The sequence below is a fragment of the Ciconia boyciana genome, chromosome 5 (genome assembly GCF_034638445.1).
Source record: "Ciconia boyciana chromosome 5, ASM3463844v1, whole genome shotgun sequence".
In the NCBI taxonomy this organism is placed as follows: domain Eukaryota; kingdom Metazoa; phylum Chordata; class Aves; order Ciconiiformes; family Ciconiidae; genus Ciconia; species Ciconia boyciana.
Window position 1 is genome coordinate 68930311 of NC_132938.1, and position 25030 is coordinate 68955340.

At 38.3% G+C, this 25030-nt stretch overlaps 1 protein-coding gene across 8 annotated transcripts in view; it reads left to right on the forward strand.

Annotated features, from left to right (window-relative positions):
* Window positions 1-25030, forward strand: part of SLC10A7 (solute carrier family 10 member 7) — a 154780-nt gene that overhangs the window by 38064 nt on the left and 91686 nt on the right. For 6 of the 8 annotated variants that reach the window (XR_012042603.1, XR_012042604.1, XR_012042605.1 and 3 more), the window contains exon 5: window positions 13862-13900. The exons of the other annotated variants lie outside the window; for them this stretch is intronic. Coding sequence is in view for 3 of the 6 variants with exons in the window: in XM_072862124.1 (XP_072718225.1) it covers window positions 13862-13900 (39 nt within the window). In the remaining 3 variants the exon portion in view is untranslated. The remainder of the gene's footprint in view (window positions 1-13861; window positions 13901-25030) is intronic. 8 annotated transcript variants of the gene reach the window in all.

Below are 25030 nucleotides of genomic sequence, written 5' to 3' on the forward strand. Positions count from 1 at the left end.
TCAGTATTCTGAGTTGTAGTTTGCTACCCAAAGCATTTGAAATGCGGAAATGTTTCTTAGATATTAAGAAATGGTAGTTGGGAAGAGTAGTGCAATTATAAGCCACCTTTAAATCGGATGGTTTCACAGGTCTTGCATCTGAAATCAGCATTATATGGTGATTCTTGGAAATTTCTTATGTGTGTGTTTGTACAGCTGAAACCTTGTCACGGGCTCTATTCCTTAATCAGTAGCCGTGTCCTGCGTGGTGGCAGGCCCTGCACCAAAGGCCGTAAAATAGCTTTGCTGCTGAAAATCCTCCAGTGTTGCAAAGCCCAGAAAGAACAAGCAAGCCAAGCCTGAACTGGTTTCCTTGGGTGGCACGGCACAGAAATAACAAAGGCGTACGCCTGCCTTTTTGTTTTTTCCTGCTCTTTCTTTCGGGGAGAAATCCGGAGGATAGGTAGGGCTGAAAGTTGCATCTGCAGAGCAGTGCTTTGCATTTGAAATTTTGCTTCAAGGTCTGGTTCCTGCTGGCAGCAGCAGTAGGGCCGGTTAAAAACCCTAGACTTTCCAGAAGGTAAGCGGCAAGGAGCGAGTCTGCTGGAAGTGACGCGGCAAGGTACGCTCAAGTCGTAAATAAGGAGCGGGTAGGGTAAGCAGACGTGGAAGAATGGATGCGTGTCTTTTGTGGGGCGGTAATTGGGCAGCGGGGCTGGCAGGCGCTGGCGCGGCCGAGGCCGAGGCCGCTGCCACAGGTTGACGGGCAGGTGATCCGGCGGCTTCCACCCGGGCAGCGCAGGAGGCCTACCTAATATGCTGTCTGCCCTGAGGGCCTGGGGGAACGCGGTTGGATTATTATGTTAATGCCTGAGCCTGCTGCCCTCTTCCTATCCCAGCTGGGCTCCCTGTTGTTAGGAACTGCTTTGCTCTGACAGTGGAGTAATATACTTCATGATTGAAAGGGCAAAGGGGCTCGCAAGAAAAAAGAGCAGGCCTGCACAGATATGTAAATGAAGGGGGGAAGGCTGTAGGAGGGTTTGCGCGTAGGTGCGGATAGGAAGTTTATTAGGAAATGAGTAATATAAATCTGCTAATTGAATTGTTATTTACAAGTCCCATTTCCTGATTTGTTTCTTTGTGCATTACCCCCCCTAATGCTGATGTACAGTGAATTCGAAGTGCTTACCAAAGCAGGCACTTAGGTTGATTTATTTTAAACCAAGGTGCTATAATACACTGGTACCAGTGTACAATGCTGACAATGGTGTATTTTTCAGGACTTTGATTACTGTTTCATGCTCTGCCACTATATTGCTACTCTACAGCTTATAGCGGTGATATGATTCTTTTTTATATTGTAGATAAGTATATCACTCTGAATTTTGTTGATACTCCTACAAGAGTAGGAGATAGATACAGATTTCAGAAATATATTTGTTATGGTGTTAGAGCAAATTGAACTTTGATTCGACAAGATGGTGACTATGTTGTGATATACTTCTGAGGTCTTTTCTGCAATAGAATTGACTGAACAGCGACTTGGTTTTAGAATGAATGTATGTGAGAGATTAAAATCTGTTCTGTAAACAGATTTCCCCCCCCCGATGATGATGATACGGCCTGGTATACAGAGCCTTTCTCTACCTTTTATCAAGCGTCTATCAGTGGCAAAACTTGACTCGAAATAGCAGCAGGACGTGATTTCTAACATCCTTATTTGTCTATTTTACCTCCAAAGTGCTGATCACAGACTACTCAAAGAAATAGCTGTTAACCTAAATTAAACTTTTTAAAGTGAGAGCTGCTTTTATGAAATGCAGCTAGTGTGTCAGATATAAAGTTGTTTGATAGGTGAGGTGCTTTTCTTGTACATTTAGCTGGTACTTGGTGTTTGTGCAAGATGTGATTTCTGATTGCTTCTAGTGTATATGGTTACTTTTTCTACTCTTCACTCGTTTGTTTGCATATCCCAGTTCTGTTCCTTAGTTTTGTGTTCACATGTATTGCTACTCTGCATTGCTATTAAGAAGGTGTGTCTGTCTTGGCATCAGGACCTCCTGCTGTGCAGAAAAGTTGGCAGCTCTCACACTTTTGACCTGGCAGTCGTGAATGTACTTCTTACACAGTGTTGTCCACTTATGTATCATAGGGCGTCTTACATTACTGAAGTACTTTAAGATGGAAAAGAATTTTGGATCTAGATTGCTTCTGTAAACTTAGTTTGGGCTGATAGGATGTTCTGGGCTTAAATGGCATGAGAGAGTACAATTTTGCTTCCACACCCCTTGCCTCATTGAGTGCCCATAATGAATAACCGCCATGGAATAGGTAGTAGCAGTGTCTGTGTTCTGCTGGAGCCTTTGTACTTAACACACAAAATTATTGATTTCTTTATCAAGTTCTCCTTGGAGTTCTTTGTGGGCAAATCAGAATGTGTTGGCCTTGTCTCTACAGTTTATCAGTAAGGTGAGAAGATAGTTTTAACCACAAAATGCTGGAAAATAGACATGTTATAAAAGAAGTGTTTTCCAGTTGAAGGAGTTTTTTTTCCAATAATTGTATTTTTATTTTTCTTTCATATTGTATATGCACCTAGTTCTTTAGTAACTGCTTTAGAAATATGGAAGTTCGGCTACAAACCATGTTGAGTTGGGAACTTTTCCATTCTTTTTTTTCTTCCCTGTGTATGCAACTTAGACTGTAGAAGTGTTTCCACTTTATTTCAGGAAAATCTGTACGTAAATATTTTGTTTCACGTCAGGTTAACCTGGGTCAGTTTTGCAAACATCATTTTGACCTTGTCTACATTTTTCAGTGTAACTTAGGCGCTCCGTGCTTTCATTTGTCTTGATAAACTGACCTCCCTGGCTGTACCTTCTCAGTTTAGTAAGTGCTGCATTGTGGACCAGCTGAAAAGCTTTGTGCAGAGACAAAGAAAGAGAGAGGCCATCTTCCACTAGGCACCAGAGCAATTCAGCTGGAAGCAGCAAAATACCAAAATGAAATGGTTAAAAAAGAATATTTCAATCATTGTATGAAAAGTGGTGATTCTAGAGGGGGCGAACTTAGGCTTAAAGCAAATGTTTAAATACTGGAATATCCCTAATGCTGGATATTCCAGTTTTCAGCCAACTCTGGATGTAAATGGAAACTATAGAAGCTCAGTGAATGCTGCCACAAAGAGCATGTTCAACGCAGATGGCAAGTTTGTGACCTTTTGCAGTAAAACAAGTTTGTGCATTTCTTAGGCTCGCACCCAGCACAGCTCTTGGTGAATCTCTGCTCTCCACAGCAGGTGAGTAGATTTCTGTACATGAAACCCATAGGTTTTAATGTTTTCTCTCCACCTTTTCTTCAGAGAAGTAGTGGTTGTATAGTATTCTATCCCATTAGAGATAGAAGAATAAAGAGCATAAAGTAAATTACTTTAAGGAAGTAATAAAAACATCTTTAATTTAGTTGAGTCACTATGTATTTTTTAATATATGTTTATGTAATAAATATTTATATATGAATGAAAATTCCAAAGAACAGTTTCAGCATTTTTGTAGTTCATGATGTACTCCTACTGCTGGCCAAGTAGTTGTGAAATCAAGTCCCTGACCTAGACCTGATTGGCATTTGAGTATTAATCCTTGCACTTTAATGAAGACTAGCCCCCCTACCCCACTCCCTTTGGATTATAGGGTATAGCAGTCCTCTTGGAAAATGGGGACAAGTAACTGATTAGAATTTAAAGTTTTGGGCGTGCTTCACAGGAAGTGTGGTAGTAAATACCAATGTTGTAGTTAATTTGTTTTGAGAGAAAAAAAGCTTGGAGCTTCAGTTGTTACTGGTCCGCTGCTGAACTCCTTGGGCAAATTTTGGGGATATGTAATATGTAAAGATGCACATTTATGCACTTTCTCACTCAATGTATGTGTAATTTCTAGTTATATGAATTGTTAATTGAGATGACAGAAGTATCTGAGCAGCATTTAAAAGAATGCAGTTGCATGCATCAAGTTTGTTCCTTTTTTACCTTGAGGCAGTGGTTATAGTGTTGCTCTCATAGTATGCTGCTTTTCTTTCCCTTCTCTTTCTACCTCTGCCACAATATTACAGCATGCAGAGCTTTGACTGGGCTCATAAAAAGGGAATTTCTGGTATGATACAATACTGACTTACAGTAAAGCCTAACCTTTGGGCTAGGTTAAAAAAAAAAAGTAAACTACTTTGAGGTATGGACAGAAATTTGTTGATGAGATGAAAATCTCCATATCTTTTAACTGTGGCCTGTGACACATTCTGACATGAGCTCCAGAGATCAGGGTTCATGGATCTGTTCAGTGGGACACTTTACTTTTTATTTTACAAAGCTGGTACTTCAGCCAGCCTCCCCGTGCTGTGGCCTTCCTTGCACTAGTGTTTTATTTGCCACCTCCTGGCACTGCTCTACTAATAGTGAAGCTGTTCCCAGTGGTAGTAGTGACAGGAACTTTAATAACAATGCCATTCTGAGCTGGTTTGGATGGCACAGGAGTTAAAATGTCTGGTTCTGCTACTAACTGCCCAGAAAGCAATATGACAGTGGGATATTTATAGAAAAATACTGGTGCAGGCGCAGCCTTACAGTTAATGCAAAGGGCACCTTTTAAAAAGTGGCCTTGTGCTTTCATTTCACTTCAGCAGGGAAGTAATACTCTTTGGAGTTGTGGGATGCATTGTTTAACTAGACCTCTAATGATGTTATGGATGATGTGTCTCCAGGAGAATCAGGGGACAAGACCTTTAAGTGTTTTTATCACAGCTTAAGATCTCAGAAAATGTGAACTTAAATAAAAGTATGTTTGGGAGGTTGTTATTGCTCTGTATCCTTTTGAGGATACCTTCTACAGTAAATTTTTTTTTTTTTTTAGAGAGAAAGTCACTTACAGTTATGAAGTGTTTGACCATAAGAGAAGATCAAGTTGGCAGAGTTACTTGTATACTGCTGTTCAGCTGAGCCTCCCTTATTAAATCATTGTTCAGCAGTCTATTTGTTCTGGTGTGAGAGCTAGTGTCTTCGCTGCTAAGGTAATAAGCCTTGAGTCACTAATAAATACATGATATGCATAAGGTTTGTGGATAGTTTTCATACCAAAGTGTCAGTAAATTCTTTCCTTTTTGCCTTCTGATTGTGTAGCATGGTCTGTTTCGCAGGTCAAATGTATGGCTGCTAAGGCTTATACTTTACAGTATGTAGGTAGAAGGGGGAAGTTACCTTCTGTTTCTCCATGTCTAGGAAAATTATGGAAATGGGCTACCCATTTGGGGAAAAATACATACAAAAAGTTTGGCTATATGCCTTCCCAGGAACCCAGAGCTTTCTGGCATGGCAGAACTGTATGAAGTTCATGGAGGAGTAGGTCAGATGCTAGAGCATGGAGTTTGCAGATAGTTATGCACATATGTACTCAGTATGAGAAAGCATGTGTTGTTATAAGTCTGTCAGCTTTAAATCACTGCTTGCTTGAATGTTTACACTGGCACTGGGAAGTAATCTTAATATTTGCATTTACAATTTTAAGTAGAGGAGAGAAGAAGAGAAACTGCCTCTGTGTATTCATGTTGGTATTCAAAAGTCCTCTGTAGATGTTCAGGTTACTGCTGCATTGGGGTGTGTGACGTAGGAACCGACACTGGAAGGCACTGTGTCTTATGAGTGTGATTTTGTGTTTTGTACTGCAGCTGATGGGAGGACAGGAAGGTTAAACTACAGCTCTTCAGGGTACCACTGGGCTTGGGGTATGGCTGGTCAAGGACTGTCTCGTACAAGGACGAGGTGAGAGTATTGGTGGCTGTTTCTGCTGACAGCCCTTCTCATTGTCAAAAGGAAACAGACCATGGTTGTTAGAAGGAGGAAATCTCTCTTCACCTTGGCATCCTGAAGGGATAGATGTGAGGTTGCAAAAGGTGTGTGTTGCCTGCATTTGTGTTTCTGGATAGGGCCTAGATAAGCCTTTTCCCCTGGTAAGCCTTTTGAGCTTTGCACCAGTTTTGTATGCTACACAGCCACGTAAGGATCTAGTATGGGTTGATCTGTCGCATTTAGGATAAAGCAAAGAAACTATGGACAAAGCGACTCAGTGTTGTACAGCTGATAGCCTGGGCTAGTCAGGCACTGTGCACTATGTCTCATGAAGCATCTCATCTCTTCTGTACTCGAGGAGACCAAGTGTTGGTTCTTTCAGTGTGGAGATGGACATTCCTACTCATGACAGAGGTTCTTCCCTCCTGGCTTCCTTCGTGTGATCTTTCTGATACTGATGACGAAGGCTTTTGTTTTCATTCTGCTCACTTATACAAGTAATTTGAAGTAAAATGATCCAGCCATACAGGACAGTGTACTTTCCAACCTTTGCTTAACATGGATTTCCTGTTACTAATCGATATGTTAGTATTGGTGGAAATTTGCAGACTGATGCATAAACATTCCTGAGATCTGAATGCTTAATGTTTACCATTTGAATTGTTGACAAATGTTTACATTCTGGTTTTACTCTCTGGAAAAAACCTTTAAGGTATATACTCTCCTGGTTTTTAGTCTTCATCTCCTACTGCCTCTGAATGAGAAATACCATGCTGCCCCTCCAGAACTCCCTTGAGTCATGCCAGTTGCTCACAGTAGAGAGAAGTTACCATTTCTGACAAAAGGAAAGAAAGCAGGATAGTTTTCTTTCTCTGTCTCAGTATTGCTGAAACTATTGGTGAAACAGAGAAATCCTTCAATGGAGAGCACCAAATACACTAAATAAGTGTGTCTAAAAAGCCTGCCTTTTGACATCTTTTTGTTGGATGGTTTTGTATTTGTAAATATTATTACCAACAGGCAGTGATGGTTATGAGGAACTATAAGAATGGGAGAGCAAAAGACTGATTTTCAACAGAAAGAACTTGGCTAGTAGGAGACAATAACTCTCTGCCAGCAGAGCCCCCAGCTTGTTTCCATGCACTGCTTGTGGCAGAATGCTGAGCCTAGCTGAAGCAGCACAAACTTGTATTCAGGTGATGGCAACCTCTGCTAGCCCGGAACAAATCTATAGTGTGGGCAGCTTCAGATCCATGGCTCAACGAAGGGTTTTAGAGGACATAATTCTCTTCATCATTCCCCCGCTGAAATGCAAACAAATGGCATATTGGTTATTCTGTTTTCATTTTCTGGTGCCTTTTCAGCGTCATTTCCATAAAACTGATGGTTATTGAACATTGTTGAAATAAAGAAGTATTTTCACATTGTCAGCACAGCTCTAGAGGCAGGTTGGGGATTAGGTGCTAACTTTTTCACAGTCAACAGATTGTGTTGGGCCACAGGGAACATGGCAGTGGATAAAAACATAATCTGTTCCATATCTTGGTGTGTTTTTCTGTTGGTGTTCTCGGGTTTCTTTGGTTGGTAGGTGTAGGTGTTTTGTGTGTGTGTTTTTTGGTGTTGTGTGTTTTTTTCTTTTTAAGATGGTAAGGTTATGTGTACAGTTCCACTCCACTAAAAAAATTAGAGTAATTCAGTATATTTTTAGGAGACTTTTTGAGCATCAGTTCACATTTTTTATAAGATTTCTTAGGACTCAAAATTTAGTTATCATCAAAGTCTGGATTTTGGTTGGTTTTGTATTGTTTTGGCTTTGTTGGTTTTTTGGGTGTTTTTGTGTTGGTGGTTTTTGATGAAATACCATTGTTGAGGTGCCCTATCACATATACAACACATGGGGCCAAACTCATGTGTAAGATGCATACTGCGACTTCTGTTGAATTCAATATGGAGTGTATATACATCTCCAAGGGTCAAATCTAGGCCCTATTTGTCAAAGATGATGCTGGAGTATTAAAAAGGCATGTGCTTTGCCTTTGAGGGGGCAACTGTGCAGCCAGAGATTTTGTTGAGCAGTTAACACTACCTCTTATTTTTGTCATGTTGTAGCAGGATTTTTATATACATTTTAACAGTTATTTAAGAGTCCCCATATGCTTAGAAAAGAATCTGAATATATGTGCCTTTTTTAAAGCTGCATCATAACTAGGTTATCCCATCAATACAGTAGAATGACTGGGAGCTGCAGTTGGAACAATATGTAAAAATACAGCTTGTAAAAGATTTCCTTTATTAACTGTCATCATCCACAGAATATATGTTCAAATAAACGTTGTGTAATAACTAAATTTGAGATTAATAGGCCCCTTAAGAAACAGCGAAGTCATTCAGGATAGTCAGTGAAAAATAGCCTGTAAGACTGTAACATGCACATATTGTCCTGCTTACATGCTCTCTCTGGTGTCATTCCCATTTATCAATGTCGGCAGGCTCTGTTCTCATTAAAACACTCTTGCACAAAAGCAACTTAATTTTCTTAAGAGAAGAGGACACCTGATTCAATTTAGTGCTCAAAACCAGGAACTTGAATATATATATTTTTTCCTGTCTGAACTCAGATGAATAGTTATGAACAGCAACACAGATTAAACCTTATTAGGTATACTTATATTCTGTTTGCAGTAACAGTGCTGTGGCAAATAGCTTTCTACAGAGCTGTAACATCTTATTAATGGAAACAGCAGTTAAGACATGAGCTGCAGTAACACACACGAGATTTTATTTTTAAATAGCAGATTAAAGGAGTTGTTTAAAGGGACTCTGCCGACTCATTCAAGCTACTTCTGGTGTCCTGCATTCTTCCTCCACCTTCTCGAACTACACTGATCTCTTTGAGTAGATAAAATTTACTTTTCTGTCCTGTTTGGTCAAACCATTTCCATCACTTTCTTCAGTCTTTTTTTTTTTTTTTTTTTTCCTTCTCCCTGACAAATAGGAGACATGGATCTATTAAATTTTGCATTAATAACATGGACACTGTAAAATGTTATACTACCACATTGTATTCTCTGCCCTGTACTGCGTAATCCTGCAGTAGTACTACTAGAGTCCTTGTCTTTCTCCAGATCTTTTCTACTCTTCAGGGTTTTTATCTCTTCTTCATTGTGCCATGCATGTTGAATAGGATATTTAGTGTTATGCCTGATACTTGAGCTGTACATCCCACTAGTGCATGTCTGAAAATGATAAGGTTTTAACCACAGGTAATTGTGGGCATACACAGAGCAGCTTTGTATGATGCCCAGGCCGCTTCCTTCTGAGACATTTTGAGGCTGTTTAGTTTCATTACTCTGCATCTGTGGCCTTGGCCCTGAAACATCCTTTCCACAGAGTGGGGACAACTCGGGACCAGACAGGTCCTAATGTGCATAGCATGTGCTCTCTCAGCTGTGGGGTGCTTGGGGGACGCCGGTCCTGTGTAAGCGTAGGGTTAAGTACAGTCAGGAGGGTTACCTCCCTAAAGGCCGCCAAATGACACTCAAGAAACAAACGTTTTAGTCTTAAAAAAATATACATATTGGTGAAAAAGCCTTTTACTTTTTTATATGGTCCACATATAAAGCTATGAGGCACTGCTGTTTCCCTGTGACTGTGCGGTAAAGGAAATTGTAGTTCCAGTTGTTGTGCATAACAATTTCATTCGAATCCTGCCGATAAGGATAAAAGTTGGGTTTTGACCCGGGTGTTCCAAATGTTGCCAGTGTATCTTCTCCTGTTCTTTAATATAGTCCTGCTACATTATTATCAAAAGATATCTAGTCTAATAAATTCCAACATAGTTTAGTTTGATACCAAAATAAAAGGAAATGGAACAGAGTTTAGAATGTATTCTGTATTTAATGCTATCAAAACCTTAGCATGTTGATTTGATTTGCTGCCCAGGCACATGTACTTGAATGCTGTGTGTACTTGCTGCTGCATTTGGGTACCCACCTGTGGGGAAGTGCTCAGCCCCTTGGTTGTGGCTTTGCCTTTTTCTTCTGTCTTTTACTAGCCTTTGTTGCTATGAGGACTGTCTTGGATCTTGTCGCTGTCCCTGTAACAAATTTTAGCAGTGTTTTCCATACATATAGTCCAGGATAAGGTGGGACATGAAGGGCTGAAGCTTTGCGCTAGGCTCAGGTATGGGAAGAGGAAAGTTGCTGCCAAGTACTGCCAGATAGGTTTCCTTCAGAGGTTGGCTGGTTACTTCTCACTTGAAAGTGCTTCAGGCCATCTGATCCTCCTTGGAAATGTAGACCAGTGAGAGAGAGTTCCCTCAAGCCCAGTGCCATACTCAGTTGACTGAAATTGTACCTGCTTAATGTTAAGTAAATTTGTTTAGTGGAGCTAGTGGGTACTATTTTAAACTCAAGTGGAGACAGATGTACATCCTCTTCTGTACTAGCCCTGTTAAGAGTACTGGCAGTGACTTTCAGTCTTTATTGTCTCTGAGTTGATGTGAACTTGAATAATTGGTCTGGTTGTTACTACTGCTGCTTTTGAATATGGTCTGACCTTGCATTTCAATACATGGCTATGCATTTACCTTTTGAAAGGATCTTACCATTGATTTTATAGAGAACTCTCCCCTCAGATTAATGGTAAGTGCAAAGAACAGCTTGCAAACACATGCAAATCTGAACTTGAAGTATTATAAGGACATCTAAATGTTTTTATGTTTTATTGTTTCATTTAAGCTGACTGCAGATAGTCTGATATCTGTTGAAGCACAAAAGTAGCAAACACTAAAAAAAGTTACACAATAATAGTGACTAATAAATGTTTCAAATAGAAAATGAAGAGCCTAGCTGTATCGTGTGTCAGCACTAATGTTTATTTGTATCATCCCTCTAAGGATCTCAGAGTGCTTTTTAAGCAATGAATTAATTTTGACAATGCCCTGTGAGGTATGTAGGCAATATTATCCCTCTTGATAGAAGGGAGTTGGAAGCACAAAGTGTTTAAATTCTACAGGGTCATGCTACTAGGTACGTTTAATTACAAATTGGAGCAGTTGATTCAGTTTACTACCAGTTTGTTTAAGCTGAGCCAGAATCACAAATACAAGCCCCAGGTTTGTGGGTATGAGAAAAATTTAATTCTATGTTTATTTTGCGTGAGAAATGTTTGTAAAGAAAACTGCAAATAGAGTAATCAACATGTGTAAGTCCTCCCTCGCTGAGGCAAATCATCTGAATGATTATAGCTTAATTTGTGGTCTTAGAGATTTTTTTTTTTTTTATTCTTTTGCCTGTAATGAGTGTTTAATCATCTGCCATGGATGATTTCTGACACTTTGGAGAAAGGGAATTAAAAATTGCAAACTAGTGTACCCCTGGACCTGTCATGAATTATGACTTTTGCACATGACTGGCTGAATACCTGAAGCGTAAAATTTGCCCAAGATTGTTGTCTTAGTACCTATTATATGCTTGAGAATATTAAAAAACCCAGAAATCTTCCTGGTGGGTCAGGAAGGAAGGAAGAAAAGTTGTTTGTTGATGGCCAAAATATATACCACCAGAACCATCTAGTATCTCTCCTTACCACCTTTCCAGGTACAGAATTTCTCTTGGAAGTGGAATTGCAGTGTATTTTAAGTAAAAATTTTCATGTCTCTAGATGATCCTCAAATTAGGATAGGTAGCCACTGACGTGGCTGAAACTAGATGCACAGTGTCCTTCTAAGTGTATCAGTTCTTGCCAGCTACTGCTTTGTGCATTGTTGAAATGACCAGGAAAACAGTTGAGGGCCATCTAGCACTAAAGTTGTTTCTCTTGCATCTAGACATGGTCTGGCAGGCTCACCTACACTGTAAGCAGAGCCTGCCCTGAACTCAACTTCTGGTAGAACTGGATATTTTTGAGACAGGGAGGTAAGTTGAGCATGTTAGGGAGGGAAGGGCCACTTTTTGTGCTCTCTGTCCATTTTATGTGGACTTCACCAGCTTTCCTGAAGAGGATGAGTGATGTGGTTCTTTGTAGCAGACAGAAATGTAGCTATTGCTCTGCACACAAAATCTGCGTGGGGAGGAGGGGACCATTAAGTTTCCTCCCAGCCTTCTGGTGTGGAAGTGGAGCCCAGATGCTTCTGTCTTTCAGATCTTAACAGCTGATTTACACTGTTTTATATAGCAAAGACTGTTTTGCAAGGAAGAGATCTTTGTGTGCTTAAAAATGGAAGTCTAGATCCTCCTTCGTGGATTCAGAGGCAGGATGTAATAAAAGGGACCTTTCTGCATCTTCATCAGATTGAATTGGTCAAATACAATCAGTCTGTGTAAAAGAATGGCACATATCCAACAGATACCAAAGAGACTTGATAAACCTGATGGTTTTTTTAATATAATAATAATAGGAACTTTAAGAGTGATATACTAACAAAAGATACCTACAAAGCCACCTCCTGTATTGAAACTATCCCTTGCAGCAGGTTTGTGTGCGTGGGTGTAATGTGTCTCTCTCTTGCCACATGAAAGTATCAGCTGCACAGCTTCAAATACAAGTAGAAAATCCTGATTTAATTCACACTTGTTGAAGAATTGTTTTAAGTAGTATTCACTTTTGCTTTCAGCTGTGATGTCTGGCAAGAGAAGCTGTTTGGACTTGTGCCTCTTTTTTTATGTTCAAAAAAGGAATGCTGATGAGGAAGAGGTGTTAAAATATGTTACTGTAGTTTACAACTGTCAACTATAATGTTTTATTTAGCTGTATCTATTCAGATGCTCCCTCCGCAACATGGAGTGCCATATGCCATTGTCCCTGTTAGTAAGCAAGTCAGCAAAGGTTTCCCATTCTGCATTTGTTTTTGTATTTGGGCCGCTGAGGAGCTGCGGTCCAGTGCCATCTTTTATTGATAGGGCCAGCAGAGGAGGAATCTAATGAAATTATCAAAGCTTTGAATTAATTATGAACTTGAATAAGAAAGCTAAGCTCTCTAGAGCCAAGGATCTCATTACCCATTCATTTTCATTGCATCCTCTTATGGAGCAGAAGGCAGGTTCAGCTACAGCTCCTACCCTGATTTTGGACTTTATTCAAACTTGCTGAACTCACTAGCATCCACTTGTTATTAATCTGTGGCTGGAAGTGTCCAGGGTGATTAATTTGGCTCTGCTCTAAATCTTCATGTAAATGGTAGATTTCCCTCCTCCCTTTCCTCTTACCTTTGCTGTGTGGCTTTTCATCATCAGACTGGCTGCCATACAAGAGTTTCTGTTCTTTCGTGGTAATTGGGGAAAGCTATTCAAGACTCAAGTTCTAACTTTCTGGAATTTAATGAGTTAATGTTAAGAAATAATACTGCTACCTTGTATTTCCTGGATATTTAGGTAAGCACAAACACTTCTAAAGTCATTATCAAAATTGTTTATTTTCTTATTTTAAAAGACTATGGAGTAAAAAGTAATGATTAGACATTTTGGCCTCAGAAGTGTGAGGTTGTTGGGGGTTTTTTTTGTTGGTTTTTTTTGTTGTTCCCATTTTAAATTTGTTGGTCCAACTACAGAAACTTCTGAATTTGTCAATACTTTATTATGATGAACAATTAAATTAGTTTGCTTGCCTGATTAACATTCCATTAAAAAATGTTAAAAGTCTATGAAAATGCAGTGTTTTAGTTAAACCAGATTATATTTATTTTAATTAATAGGTCAATATGTAAAAAATGTTTCTGGCAAATTAGAGCAAAAAGCAGTGAGACCAAGCTTCTGTGTAATATTCCTAGTTCTTGTGGATATTCCTCTTAAGTCTACCGGCAAGGATTTTTTTTCTCTTCCTGCTTTTGTCTGTTTCAGCACATTATTTATGAATGCATAAACTAGAACCTATCAGTCTTCATAAGTTACAGGCCACTGGCAATTTTTTAAGCAGTGGCTAACTGCCTAATGGTCTCTGTGTATGTGTGTATTTGGAGAATCTAATAGCTTGTTGGGCAGGGGAATAACATTTTGTTCTTGTACTATAGCTATTTTACCATTGGTGATATTTATCTTTTTCTCTCTTCAGGCAGCTGCTATATTTAATTCCGCTTTTGGAAGTTTTTTGGTAAGTAATGCAGTATTTATAGCAAGTGCTTTAATAGTCTTATTTTTAACAGTATCATTGGTGTGTTTGTATTTTTCACATTAGTATTGGTGGACTTGTGCCATTTAGCTGGCAAAAATTTGAATCATCTTTCAATTTATGTCACCATGCCATTAAATACAGATTTTACAATTTCTTTTTGCTGAACTCTTGAAAAAAGTAGTGAATAAATTGTCTCTGCTTATGGTAAATTAATAATGTGAAAACACATCTTAATTTTCTCCTTAATGGGTTAACAGAATCTATTATTATGCAGATGTTTCGGACGTGGGCATCAATATATTGATTTTTCTAATAAGGCCCATCAAATACTCATTATTTTCTATCAAGAGGCCATGGATTTTGAAAAGAAAACATGACCCAGCTGATCAGAGAGTAGATGCTAATTTACTCAGTGACATGTCATTTGTTTAGCATATTTCACTGTCAGTGAAGCCACTCAATGTCTCTGAGGAACACACTAAAATAGCTAGATATGGGAAAGCAATCAATCCATCTGGAAATATAACCATTTCTGTAAAAAGCTAAAACAGTATTTGTAGGCCTGGTGGTCTACAAAGATTCAGAAAGGACACTGTAAAGAACACTAAATAAATATATTTATGAAGAAAGGAAGAATGGATTTTTTACTGATGTGTTGTTTAGAGAGACATTAATGAATATTAAATACAAATTACTTTATATGTAGGCAAGCTACTGTAACTGTTTGTTTTATTTATTTAGGCAGCTAATAATTGAATTTGTTCTTCTTTACTAAAATTTGTGCATGTTTAGAAGTGTGTGTTTGCAATTCCAATCTTGTGTCCCCATAAAGAGAACTATGATGTATAAAAAGAATGAACAACAAAAGAATTCAAATTAGGAAATTAAAATCAAAACTGCAAGTACAAAATAACTTGCTTTATGCATATTTGTTTTATGAAAAGCTGGAGTTTGGGAACTTAACTATGTAAAGCTGTACTGCCAAGAGAGAAGGTTGCACGGCATTTTGAAGTTATGCATTGCGGTGCTGCTTTTTTGGGGGACCAGCTTAAAGTTAGGAGGGTGGATATAAGTTTTGTGGATATAGATGACCATTCACATTTTAAAAATATAAATTTCCAAATACTTGTTCCTTTTTGTCACCTGTCATGTTCTCCTCCAATGGGAAGAAGGTACTTTCTGCCTCAAACTGTGGAATCCCAGTGTTAGAGCAACTTTTAAGTCTGTGTATGTGCGTGGCATTTTCTCTTGTTGCTTGGCACGAGCTCCAGTTTCTCTGCTGTCCCTAGCTTTCAGTTCAGGAGGTTTCCTTGAATACCCCAAAGGCCTCAGTTCAGCTGTCATTAGGAGAATGTCTTTTGACTTCAAATAAGAATTTAGGCCCCAGAGCATCTGACTACAATGTCGGCTCCTAGTAAAGCAACATAAACATATTTTAATTTCTAGAACCTGTTTGTAGCTCTTCGAAGAAATCTTAGTTAAAGAAGCTGAGCTAGTTTGTGTGCTCATGTGATACTCCCGATTTTGGTTTTGGTCTTAGTTCCAGGAACTGATCATTGGAGAGTTCCATTTACATGTAACTACCTCATTTCACTTTTTATTCACTTGATTTTTTTTTTTTTGAAATCTTGGAGCAGCATTGCAGTAAACATTCTTGTTAAAAAAATTCCCAGGAAAGACTTTTCAAAAATATTAAAGATCAGCTAGAATCAAACCACCATACCAGCTGATTTTTTTCCAATTACTGATTTTTTAAAATAAAATTATAAAGAAAGTGGCCACTATTAAGTCACAAATATATACAAACACTTAGACACTTATTGTGGTACCCTAGTTTGAAATCATGATAATGTAGGGAATATATATGTATGACAGAAAATAAATCACAAATATGTTTACTGAAAGCTTTGCTCTTACAAACTTCTCCAGTTATGCAGTTGATAGGATGAACCTTATGACTGAAAATGCAATGGGGTGATAGTAGGCCAGGGACTGTAACAAGTAGCCAGAGTTCTTTCCAGTTTCACAGTGCTGTAGGTCTACATGGCCTTTAATTGAGTGGCTCCTGAATGTCACTAGCATGTTGGTCGCTTACTTTGTAAGTTTTCTTTGAAAAACTGGTGAAGCATTAAATATAATTTTGTTTATATATAAATATAATGTTTAAATATAATGTTTGAAGTCAAAACTGTTCTATAAAATATGAAAATAATTGGCCTGTTTCTGAGAAGATAATGGAAGGTCCTGGTGGTGTTTTTGGAAATCCATCAGTTTATATTGGTGCCTAACTTCCGGGCTTGGCTATAGGTGGAGATCCTATTTCCTATATCTTTAATTCATGATGAATCTAAATCACATTTGCATTTTTCTTATTAGTGTCTGATGATGTGCTGTCTGTGGATAGGCTTAGATGTAGTTATATACCTTTGTGACCATAACCATATATATGTCCTGGAGATAATTTGGAAGGATCTGACCATTGGCAAGGCTGCAATTTTTCTTATGTTCCTTGTCTTACAATGTGTAGCACATGGACGGGTTGCTGCACTTGCATGTAGCCCTGACAAAGCCAGGAGGACAGTGTGTTATCTGTTCTCAGACTGTGCCCTGTGGGCCAGTGCCTGTGTATGATAGCGTGAAGCAAGCTGCTTTAAAAGAGCTGAGAGATGTGCTATACTTTTAACTCTTTTTTGCCTTCTTTTTTTCTTTTTTTTTGTTATCCCCCAAGACTAGGAAATGGTCCTTGAGAAGTTAAATTAAAATAAACTGTGGAACAAAATGTCTGCAGGAAAAGACTGAGCATAATGTTAGAATGGTACTGAGATGAGCTTATTCAGATGAAAAGGAACACGCTGTGATACACAAAAAGTAGAAATGCCAAATATGTCTTGATGAGGAGAAGTACACTTAGATTAAGCATTTGGAGGTGTTTTCGCTGGTAAAGAGATTTACAAAAACTACCAACCAACTGCAAAGGAATTCCTTTTAAACTCCACCAAAGCCCATATTCCTATAAATATGCAGGCAAAACAATGCATGGAATGATACTGTACTTATTTACACTTAGTTTAATAATGTCCCAGGTCTAATTAAAACACAGTGTTTTAAAGAACTAATTGTTACAGAAAAGTGTTTTTATGTAGCTAGATTAGTAATAACTAACGACAGATGAATTCAATTTACATAAATTTCAGCCAAGAGAATATTTAGAATCATACCACAGAGGATTGCTTTGAGTTGGGTAGTTAATATCATTATCTCCTCCCCTCACTTAAACAGTTTGGTTTACAATAATTGTGGAACATAATAAGTGATTTCAGTTTTTCCTCTTAATGGGGTTTTAATAAAATCTGAGAGCATTTTACTAATACTGGGTGGTTGGTTATCAGCAAGGATGCTGCTGTAAAGCATGCCAATGCATGCTAAGATCTGCTGAGATAGAAAGCACTGAGATAGCTGCTTCCACCTGTAGGAGAGAATACTTTTGCACCTAAAGGCTAAAGAATTGTCTGGGATGTTAAGTATGGGTCTGCTGAGATTCTTAACGTTGTATGCATTACCATGCTTCCTGAGCATTTCTATTCTGCTTCTAAAAGTTGTGCTGCAACAGAAAATAATGCTTGTTAATGTCCAAAGCGCAGAGCAGTAGGCAGGATACTGCAAAACACGCTGTGCTGATAATTGTTCCAAGGTGTTTGCCTGGGTGGCTCAGCTCTTTGGCTTTAAGTTCACCAAGGCATAGCCTGTCGTTGAGGCTGTTCTTGCACTGAAGTGGGCACACGTGCTCGGTTGAGAACTAAACTCAGTTTGCAGTGACAATATAATGCCATGGGCATGGAAGAAGGAGAGGACCTGAAGTCTAGAGGAGGATGTCCTCACAAAATGCTTTGCACTGCTAGATTAGAAACAGCCTTGTCTAATCTCTTTGTACCTCTCATTAATCTCCTTTCCGCTTGAGACGGTAGGCTTGGAAACTCATGAGAGTATCCAGCTTGTGATGTGAGTGAACATTGTCTGATTCTTTGGTGCCTTGGGGTTATGAACAATAAGTATGAAAGGAACAGCCATCAGCTTCAACTTAAATGAAGAACTGTAACCAAAACCTGAAGGTCTGTGGTGACAGGAAATCAAGAGGAAAAGAGAGGATTCAGAGGACTCTGCTCTGGTGACCATTGCACTCCTGAAAAAAAACAGCGCAAAGGGCAGCTGAAAATGAAAGTGTTGATTGAGACTTTTTATGATGCTGTCTTGGATTAGCTTCGCTTCCTCTATTGAAACCTATGGGGTGAAATAAGGCATGTGTCCAGGCTATGTAAGTCAGTCTGAAGGAAGGAACCTATTCCAGGTGCCCATCATTTCATTAATCTCCTTTGTCCAAATTAGGTATGTATGGTTTTGTTGTTTTATCTGACTGTCTTTCTGAGTGGACAGAGCTGGTTCATATTGTTAAAAAAAAATTTTTGGAGCAGCCACTTGGCTAATCAAATCAAGGCTAGTGTTTTATTTATGTTGTCTTCCAAATTAAAGCTAAAGCTAGCAGGGAATGTGAAAGTTAGCTTCTCACATATACACAAAGCCTAGTTGGTTAATGAAAATGTATGGAATTCTTATCTACTCTGCTTTAGCAGGCATAATGATTTACACAGCCTGACAGCACTAGTGCAGCAAGTAAATGCATTAGTCATAGTGTCCATTTTTCTTGCAAATTTGTGACACAGATTTAATTATGGGAATGACCAGCAACTTACAAATCTAATTTTGGTAGGCTGAGCCAACTTTTTTATTTTAATAACAATGGATTTTTTAGCAATGATTTCATTACTATTTAAAGAAATCCACCCGTATGGAAATAACCAATTGGCTGAATTTATTTACTTTATTTTACCTTAATGGATGTTGAATGGTTTAGGTTTATTAGGGATTTTTTTATTATCACTTTTTTATCTTAGTTATTTCTAGGATAAATATCCTTATCTGGCTTAATTATTTCTAGGACAAACATTGTAAATATTTTTCTAAAATCAGGCAAATGTTTGTATACCTCTTTGTTCCCTCCTAATTGTGTCTTTGCAGTATGAAAAGGGGCAGAACAGTCATCTGGGATTCCCTTTTTACTGTGCTAGCTGTTTAGAAGAAAATCTTGCCAGGAAGTCTGTTCACAACAGGTGCTGAATTCTGGATTCAGTCTTGTTTAATTTCAAAGCGGAGCTGCTTTACGGTGTGCCACCACACTCTTGGAAGTGGTCTCTTCTTCTGTGAAGCAGTACAGTGGTGCTGCTGGTCTGTGCTCCGAATTTGATTTGGGTAGTTCTCAAAATCCTGAGCAAGTTCTCCCTGTTAATCAGCCACTTGGGAAGCCACCTCAGGCTTGAAGGATGGGTTTTTGCATGAGTGGAAGGGAATGGCAGATCTTGGCAGCAGTGAGTCTTTGGACCAGATATTATGTACCTGGCAGGAAGAGTTTGGATTCTGTGGAACTTAAATAATCTTGGGAGCCACTTATGTTGCCTTACTGTAACTTTCTCTTATTTTGTGGCTGGTGCTCGGTTCTCTCGTTGTTATTTAACATCCTCATTTTGATTTCTGCTAGCTTGATCTGAAATCTCAATGTAAGTTTGGGCATCATCGTCTGTTTCCAGATCTGCCAAGTAACATTTTAAAATGTGTAGGCCTTCACTCTTATTGCATATTTGTGCTTCCAGTGTATAGCATGCTCAGTTTAATACCGAAGTTTGAGTTAGCTTGTACTATCTTGATACAAGCAAGGCAGAGTAACAAAGCTCACTGTGACAGAGACCTGTTAGTGCAAGCTTAAGAAAAGAGCCCTTGATACAGATTATTATTTTGAGGGATGGCTAGGCATGTGCACCCATCCCATTATTCATTTTCTCTCCCTCTTTCCCTCCCTCTCTCCCCAAAAGCCAAACTGACAGAGTGGGTGTCAGTTAGAAACAGATACAGAATCTTTTACAAAATAAAAAAAAGTCTGTTTGTCTATGAGTAATGCTGAACTCCTTTAAAATAAAAAAGGAATAAGTATAAAGGTATGATCGTTAGAAAGTTAAAAAGAAGTAAAAGAGATCTTGCTGCCAAGGGACTGAGAGAAATCGGATAGGGGAATAACTGGAAATCTGAGTATTGTAACACCTAGATGATATGTGGTCTATCTGATGACACAGTCAATTTGAAAAGACCAACAAAGCCAATAGGGATTTACATGGCCAGCCAGCACAGACTGTCTGAGAACCAGTTAACAAATGACAGCCCTGCTGTTGGTTATCTTTGAAATGTTAGGGGAAGGAGGGTAGGTAACAGTAACCAAGAGGAAAGAAAATGTGTTATTAAGTTCTCCGAAAAGAGTATCCTCTGGAAGGCCAATGATTAGTCCCTATATTTTTTCTTCAATGGCTAAGAGGAAAATGCATTGAAATCTACACAATAACAAAAAAATGAAACTATTAGCTGTCAAATGTTTATAAATTATGTGGGCTGTAGCTGGTCTCAGTGCTTTCTTAATTTTCCCATTAGCTTTTGCTACTGAGCATTTAATTCATCTCCCTCGGTCTTATGGGACTCAAGCAGCCAGTTCTTCCAAAAAAGTTTATTTAAAGGTAGCAATAAGTAGGCCATTAAATGTATCTCTTCGTATTCTCTTTACAGCCCCAAAATAATTAACTATGTCTTTTTAAAGATAAATATATTTGGATATTCTGCTTTTTCCCCTTCCTCATATGACACCTAACAGTAGGTAGGATTTTTTTCTTGCACCTACTTTTTTGGCCAGCAACTCCATCTAGTGCTCTTGCTTGGTGTGGTACTTGGTGACTGCTTTTGAGACAGTATGTTGAACCCCCCCCTCTCTCATCATTACTGTTTTTATGGATTAATAGGTTCTTGGGGAAAGAAATAGCTGAGGATATATGTGCAGTAGCATTTCTTGAGTTAGCAAAACAAGCAGCAAAAGTGAAAGTTGCTGGAGAAAATTCAGAGGCAGAATTCAGGGTGTTTGTTGCAAATTGGAAAGATAGCGTGAGAATTCAAGCAGCTTTATTCTTCCAGTCCAGTTGTCATTTATTAATTGCAAAGTAGAAGGGAGTGAAGTTTCAGGAGCTAAAACTGGGCATTCAGAGTACCTTAAATTTTATGATCTGGCATATTTCTTGTGATCACATAGTGTGTGGAAACTGGAAATGAAAGTGCCCTCAGACTGACTATGCTACAGTCATCTCTCTTGTTGATGGAAATTGAATACTGGAAATTTAGAAAAAGCTTGATTCCATTTTAAATGAATGCTAATGAATAACAGAGTCAAAAGAGTATGTATCTTTGGTAACTATCATTTGGAGAACATCTAGAGGAGAAAATGTATGTGTTTAATATTATATAATCAGGCAATTTGTTGGATTAGTATGTAAATCACATCTGTGCTGATACACAGTTTTAGCATAAAATCAGTTTGTTGTCTAAGATTACTTGTCATAATTTGTAAAATTCATCATTGCCCTCTCTACTGTGAAAATATAGCATTTTTGTCAAAATAATATACTTGTTTTGGGCTATTTTTTCTGGTTCTGCTTACTTTTTGTTAATGGTCAGGACTTGAAAAAAACAGTTGCACTAGAGCGAAACTTGTGTGCAGATCATAATATTGAAAAGGTCATGGTACTAGTTTGTGATGATTTCTTGTCTTCTGTTTTGCAACGGTTTTCCTGTCTTTTTACTCCAAGACAAAGAAAGTAAAATTAACAGGAAGAAGTATCACTAGTTCTGTTAGAAGATGTCTGACTTCTAGTTAAGTCATTAAAGTTCGTATCATGGGACAATGTCATATCACTTATTTGAAATCAGTTTTAAAAAATGGTTGCATTGAAAAGCTGCTCTGTTTGTTTCTGACAGATACATGGAGAAATATTTGCATGCTTTGTTTAAAAAGGTGAAAATTTACACTGCAAAACTTTGAACAATCTATTTGTGAAACAAGAGATTTAAAATTCTTGCAAATAATTAGTTGTGTCTGTGGGAACCAAATGTTTGAATGTTACTTATTCTTTATGTTAGGTAGGTTGGTGCATGAAGGAGAAATTGAGAAGGGAGGCAGTATGAAATACAATTTTTTTTTATTTTGCCCTCTCTGTAGTATCTTTTAATACTGGAAGAAGCAAAACTGCATTCCTCTAGGGCTGTGGTTGTACACAAATGTGTAGTCATTTGGCCTGATTTAAGGGCAAATGTTCCCTGCAGAAAGATTTGTAAATGCACAAAATATATAATTTTCTCCCTCCCTTTTAAAAAAATTAATCAAAAGAAAATTAAAATGCTTTTAGAATCTGCTGTTAATGTTCTCCCCCAAAGTTTTAGCTTCTGATTGAAATGGAGCAATGATCTTTCCTCTGTCCTGCAGCTTTTAAGTCACCTGCCTGAGAAAAGTGGGTGTTGGGGTGAGGGGGAGTGGAGAGAAATCATCCCTTCATTTGGAACAGGGGTATTTAAACCCTTCTGTCTTCTGCTGCTTCATTAGCACTTTGAACTAGTACTGCTTCAAGGAGTCATTTCACCTGGCATCTGTGTTATAAAATACAATCTGGAATGCTGATGAGTCACCTACATGGATGCAGTAATCCATAATGGAGCATGGAGCTCTTTGTCCTTCTGTGTCCACCAAATGTGGATTCAGCAGCTTGCAAGAGTTGAATTCTAGAAAGCAGTATGCATGTTTCGTGACATCCCCTTACAAACAGCAATACCAGTGCTATATTGTTCTATGCAAACCTTCTTTTACCTCAAGTTGACTCTTCGGGGGAGGAAAAATATCCCAAACACATTAATTTATTAACCTTCTTGATTTTTGGCCTAGAACAGGTTAAAGCTCTGCCTGAATTTGGATGGTTTTTTTCTGTGGTTCTTCTGTCTGACCTAGCAGGGCCTGTCCAAAACTCCGCAGTCCATGAATCGGCAGTCCTCAGTCCCTTGGGGTAAAAACAAGAGGGACGTCATTATTACTATAAGCTGAGTGGCTGGAAACCATTCCCCTTGCTGTCAGGGTGACAAATACTGTCTTAATGGAAGTGCCAGAGGTTAGGTCAAAAGCTTTCACAAAGTGTTTAACTCAACTAGCAAGGAAGGCATGGTTATCATAAAACTGGAACTTCCTTTGGAAATTTGTGTTTGCTCATTATTTATTGTTGGCCTTTTAAAAGGCAATTTTGGGAAACCATCATGACCCTTCAGTATGAGACAGTGGTAGTTCATGAGTTTTTTTTGAATGGCTGTACTTGTGTCATTGCTGAGAGGCTCCCTTCATTATTATTTTTCCTTAGCTTCTTTCAAAGTATCGAAACAACCTACAGCTTTCATCCTTAATGGCACGTATTAATGGAAATAATGGTTATTGTGAAGGAGGGGAAGAAATATTTTAATTAATGATCTGTCATTACCTGGCTTCTTTTAACACTGTTCTATCAGTGAAATAGATTTTTCACTTTGGCGTTATGTAAAAACAAAACCAAAACAACAATAACAAAAAAACCCCCACCCCAACAAAACCCAAACCGTCTTGGAGATAATTCCTTCGCCTGCCTTGAGACTCAGGCTTGCTCATACAGTTTATCACCTTTCTGGCATGACACGTGAGCAAATTCACCTCCCAGCATCTTCTTTCCTTCTCCTTCATTCCAGCAATTATAAGTAAATTGTTTATTTGTTGCTTCTACTTTTTAAAAAAGATTGTATCACAAAATTCCTTTTCCAAAATATTTTCTGAAAGTATCTTCTTGGTTAACTCCAGTGTAAAGGTTTGTTCAAGAATGGTTACGTGATGTCCTTTCCCTGTTAGTTGGTGGAAGGCCAGACTAGCTAATCATCTGGCTTTATCTATGAAAAACTCAGTATGTTGTACAAAGTGGGGTCACTCCCTGAAAAGACTGAAGGTGAAGCATTTGAAAATTTGCTGTTTTTACATCCAAATAAAAATCATTGTTTTTGCTTGTATCCAAATGTGATGACCACCCCATGTCAAATAGAAAATTTTGTATGTTAATATATGAAGATGGGATGTTGTTTCTACATTTATAAACCATGCTTCATATTATCTCCTGGTTTTCAACCAATGTCTTGAAAGCTCAACACTGGACACTTTCATTGGATACCTTTATTCTCCTAGCGTTTAACTTGACTGCGAGCATGCATGACTGGGAACAGCTTTTTTGCCTGACATAAACCCATACATGAATGAAAGCTGCATGCGGTTTCACCCCTCTGCATACTCTTTATATATCACTTTGCACTGTGGTATGATACAGGTGCTAGCGCTGATGATCACCTGAGTGGAAAAGTCATTCTAGCTTCTTCCTCCTGGTGCATTTGAGGCATGTACTAATGGCCTGAAAATGCTCACCTTGTCATGTCTCATTGCTTAATTGTGGTCTAGTTTCTTTCCCACATTTTTACTGCTGTATGGAAAATGAATGTTAACTATTTGAAGGAGGAATATATTACATAGGATTAGATAACATGAATAATGTGAAAACCAGGGTTTTTAAAAAAAACTCAAACCTTTTAATAAAATGGAATGTCAAATATATGAGCATGTCTTTCAAGAAATGATCAAAAAACATGTGAAAAGTTTCATATCCTTTTTAAAGTCAAATAATTATCCACCATCATATAATTTTTTTGTTAGATGGACAGTACAAAGATGAAAGAAAATTTTATAGATAACATTGCACTTCACAGCTGACTGAAGCAGGTGTTAGAAATGCAGATTAGGTATACTGACTAAAGACTATATAAATTTGAAGTGAAAACGCCACTGGTCTACTTGCAGTGCCCTGCACATGTGAAGTTTCAGATAGTTAAATTATTAATTTTATTGTGTGAGAGAGTGCAGCAGTTAGGGAGAAGGTCCTTGTGCATTTATGATGGTTTTTTTTTTCCCCTGTAATCTTTTTAACTGTACATGATGAGCAGCTGACAGAATTTGCTACATTGTGTAAGTTTTGCTGTGGAAAGAGAGTACGTAATGCAGCTAGATATATCCATAGTGTAAGTTTATTTGCCAATTAGGTGTTTTACAGGAACATGCAGTGCAAACACACACTTGTGGGTAAATAC